General features: G+C 53.7%; 1 protein-coding gene across 4 annotated transcripts in view; it reads right to left on the reverse strand.

Moving 5' to 3' along the window:
• CDC25B (cell division cycle 25B) overlaps positions 1–2,835 on the reverse strand; it is a 9,704-nt gene extending 6,869 nt beyond the window's left edge. Inside the window, exons 1-3 of one of the 4 annotated variants that reach the window (XM_010836475.1) lie at positions 2,418–2,835; positions 1,514–1,620; positions 815–866 (exon numbers count right to left, since the gene is read on the reverse strand). In XM_010836475.1, the coding sequence (XP_010834777.1) occupies positions 815–866; positions 1,514–1,620; positions 2,418–2,617 (359 nt within the window). In that variant the 5' untranslated portion in view covers positions 2,618–2,835. The remainder of the gene's footprint in view (positions 1–814; positions 867–1,513; positions 1,621–2,417) is intronic. The other 3 variants (XM_010836478.1, XM_010836477.1, XM_010836476.1) reach the window with 3 other exon arrangements.
• Between the last annotated feature and the right edge of the window lie 1,547 nt (positions 2,836–4,382).

The following is a 4,382-nucleotide window of genomic DNA, read 5'->3' on the forward strand; positions in this document are numbered from 1 at the left end:
GGGCCCTAGGGATAAAGCAGGTTCAGCTCTGTGTTATCATCAAAACCCAACCTGCAGTCCCCACACCACCACCCAATGCTCTCCCCATTTCCTGTTTATGAACAAACCTGCAGCCCAGCCCAGTCTGATCAAAGGCAGTGGGAGGAAAGACAGCCACCGCCCTAAACCCAAATCCACAGTCGCTCAGCCCAGGCCGGGTTTGCCCGTTGTTCCCAGTAACGCCTGCTCTCCCTTCTGGGGCCTGAACAGCTGGATGAGAACAGCTGTGCTCTGGAAGGTACTACTCCTGCCCCACAACCAAGAAGCAGAGAACTGTGTTGACCAGAGCCCCTCAACTTCTCCACTCTCCTTCACAAAGGGCCTGGTCCAAGGGTTGGCCAGCGGATGAAATGTCACTGAAACCAGTGGTGACTGATAGGAGGGCCAAGGGCCAAACCAGCTTGCAGCAACTGTTTTGTTTGGCCTAGAGTAAATTAAAAACTTTGAATTAGTTGGACCATATTTTAAAATTTTGATAATTCACAGGAAAGAAAAATATGTGCATAGGCAGAAAGGGCACATACAGTCCTGTATTCCCACAAGAGGCTCCCTGTGGCTACTGTCCTGAACCCATTCTAAGCTGCTCCCATGATAGTAGACCCTTCCCTGAGACAAGCAGAATGCCAGGACATGGAAAGGTCAATTAGTGCCCCTATACAAGGGTTTAGGGAGGTCTGTTTGCTCTCCCAAGCTCCCCTAGTGAGTTTAGGGTGGAACTAAGATTCTCAAGGGCAGGTTCCCCTCCTTGACCGTGTGGTCCCTCTTCTCTACTCACGTCTGCTCTGCCATGTTGGGGTCCATAGGGCTGGGAGAGTCCATGCACAGACCTGAGAGACAGAGTGCCTTGGTTTGAAAGTGGTGGCATTTCCTGCACACTTTTCCCTACCATGTCCCAACACTATTCAGAGAAGGGGGGAAAACCCGTTTTTATCTTAGGTCTTGATACATTAAAAACTGAAACAAAATCCACCCATAGACCCCAAGGGCTGACACATGGCCAAGTTACACAGGGCTCCATTCCCTATTTACTATTCTTGCTGGAATCGCCTATTACTATGGAAACTTTAAAGCCTAAAGTTTAGGCTTTAAACCAAAATTCTGCTAAGCATTTTCCTTGAACTGATTTAAAATAATTTCCTCTAGAAGAGATTACAGCTTTTAATGAAAGTTAAAGCCGAAGGCAAGTGAATGTTATAAAATGACAGATTTTCAGCCTAATTGCCTCCCAGGTGGGGCTGTGGTTTAGGACTTCGGTGCCTAGTTTTAAATAGTAAGATTTCATCTCCCTTGGAGGACCCCACCCAGCACCCATCGCTCAGCCAGTCTATGCTGGCTGTGGCATGCCCCACCAGAAGTGGGCAGGGGGAGGCTGCCGGGGTCCCATCAGGTTGTGGTGAGGATGTTAGTCTGATCAGCAGGGAAGTAGGGAGGCTCAGGTAGCCCCCCAAACTCCCCTGGCACCCCTGGGCCTCACCTGCATCAGAAGATTCAGAGGACTCAGACGACAGGGAGGATTCAGACGCCCGACGGGACAGGGATAGGCATGTGAGCAGGCTGCCTACCTGACTCTTTGGGGTCTCGCTGGGAAGGGAGCAGGGACCCAGGGAAGGAGAAAGGTAAATGTGGGGCTCAAGGGCTGGCTGGCCCATGTTCCCACCAACACCACCGCCCACTCCCCCCAACCTCTGAAGTGCCCTTCCAGTCACTGCACTGTCTCAAGGAGGTGATGGCATCAAGGATCTACCCTCTTCTCAGGCCTTCTACAGAAGCCCTAATGTCTTCTCTTTGTTGATTGATTAAAGGTTCTCCTGGGTGCAGGGAAGGTGAACCCAGAGCAAGAGCAAGGAGTTGGGCTGGGACCATCCTGAGGAATGGTGGGGCAGCAGACAGCCCTAGAGGGCCATCCCCTAAACTCTAAAGGTCCCTACCCACCCACAAGCCTTTCTGGAGGAATGGCCAAGCCTTTGGCCTTTATTGCTTCAAGGACAACCCAGCCTGGAGCTGCAAACTTGCTCAGGGAACAGGACCAGTGTTTAACCCCTTTACCCCAGGAAAGAACTGAGGGTAGAGGGAACAGGACCACCCTCAAATTCCCCCTCCAGGCTCAGGATCCCCTGCCTGGGGCAAAATGGTGGAGATTTGAGCCAAGATTAGGGAGGCAGCATGGTGGAGGTGGGGAAGAGGGTCTCCAGAGAATGTGGCAGCCAAGAACAAGTCACCTGGAGGGTGTGAGCAGCACAGCTCGGTCCTGAGCCTTGAAGCAGGCTGTGTCTGGGATGCCTCTCCGTTTGGCACCCATGCCGGGTCCCAGAGAGGCCTGGGACCAAAACCTAGTGCGGGCCTCCCACCCTACACCGAGCATCCCTGGGGCCCCCTACCTGCCGAGCCCAGCGAGGTGGTGCATAGTCTGGGTGAGGGTGGTGACCGGAGAGGAAGCGGCCGCGCGCTCCGGGGACCCCAGGAGGCCATGAGCCCCCAGCCGGAGGCCCGGGAGGTGGCCAGGACGCTGAGCGCCACCGCGCATGCCGGCCGGACTGAGAGCCGAGCCTGCCACGGACTCCGGCTGGGGCAGCTCCATCGCGGTGGGGCGGGCGGGCCTGGCGTAGGGCGACCAACAGACGCCGGGCACAGCTGGCCTGGACGAGGTAGGGAGCCGGCCCGGGGTGGAAGGGAAGGGAGGGAGGAAGAGCAAAGGGGCAGGAGCGAGAGAGGAGAGGGAAGTGGGGAGGGTGGGGAAGGGAGGAGGGACACGGGGACAGACTACCAGCCCAGGAAGCCTCTGGCAGAGGCTGCCACCTCCACCTTCTTATATATTCGAAAAATAACAGCGGCCGCGTCGCCGGACGCCACCAATGGGGGCGCAGTAAAGAAGAGGGGCGGGACAGAGGGCGGGGCTACTATGTTGGAAGGCGCGGAGGCTGGACCAGCCCGGCCTCACCCAGTTCCAGGCTTTGAGTCGGGTAGAGGAATCAAGGAATTAACCCTGGCACTCCCTCCCAGCCAGGGTTCAAGGAGCCGTGCTTGTCAAATTCCGATTCTCAGAATGTGGTTTGGAGCTTCCCACCCCTCCAGCAAAGAGGGCCTCAGGAGATGCAACAACTCCCTAGAGTAGCCTCAGAGGGACCCCACCGTTTAACATCACTTACATGTACAGGCTGGCATCATGATAGCCTCCATTCCAGGAATCTGCGGAATACAGCTGTGCAGTGCGGTGTGTGTTCGCCTTTCCACTTTACCGACAGAGACGATGAGGCGTAGAGAAGTTCATTAACTCGTTCAAGGTCACATGATTGTGCAGATGGTAGAGCTGAGATTCACCCTAGATACATCTACTCTCCCAGCTTCCCTGACCCGGCGACTGGCAGCTCCTGGGGCGGCCCCAAGGGTAATTCCCACGGGGAGCCCCCAGTGCTGGAAGTGGACCCGCGGTGGGGGCCGACACATAACTAGCCAGTGTTTCCGGGGGTCCCCGGTTAGATGTGATCCCAAGCTGCCCAGTTTTTCCGGCAGCTCCAGAGGAGGCTCTAATGATTGGTCTAGTCGTGAGTTTTGGCAGTGAGGACAAAGGAGGGTGTCAGCAATCTCCGAACCCAGTTATGGAATGCCTATTGATGGTTTGGCTAATTTGGTGCCAATGTTTAATTGGTGTTTCTTTGATCAGGAGGGCTGAATTTGTCACTGGTTTTAACTGAGCATCTTCTAATTATCTGATTACCTGCTAGTGAGCTCACTGTCCTTGACTGTGGTGGGAAGGCTGCAGTCAAAAACTAGTGGGGAGTAAGCTGTTTTTGCACCCCATCTCTCCAGGGAAGAGGTGGCCTCCAGCTTATCAAGTCACAGCTCAAGAATGCTGGCACTGCAGCCTTGAGCCCCTTCCCATACAGCTCCAATCCTTCAGGCCGAGGAGCAGTAGCAGGGGTGGGAGGGGGGTGGCAGAAAGGAGAGCCTGGCATTGGGGGCTGGGGCAGGCCAGGAGAAACACGGAAGAAGGGAATGAGAAGGCCCCAGTCCCATCTGAGAGGGATGAGGAGGGCGGGGATGTGACAAAAGTAGATCATGAACCCCAGACAAATCTTCAGGACCCTTCCCCAGTCACTATAGTGAATGTGTTGCGTATTCTTCCAGAGTTTAGTCTAAACAGTCCTAGGCAATAGAAACAAAATGGGAGACAGGTAGGTAATTTAAAATTTTCTAGTAGGCAAATTTTTAAAAGTAACAAGAAACAGATGAAACTTTAATATTTTATTTAACCTAATATATTGTTTTTAATTTCAGCTTGAGAACTTTTAATGTTTTTATTTATTTATTTGATTATGTAAGCTCTCAATTGGAGCATGTGGGAT

Source organism: Bison bison, unplaced genomic scaffold (genome assembly GCF_000754665.1).
Source record: "Bison bison bison isolate TAMUID 2011002044 unplaced genomic scaffold, Bison_UMD1.0 scf7180017864063, whole genome shotgun sequence".
Lineage (NCBI taxonomy): Eukaryota > Metazoa > Chordata > Mammalia > Artiodactyla > Bovidae > Bison > Bison bison.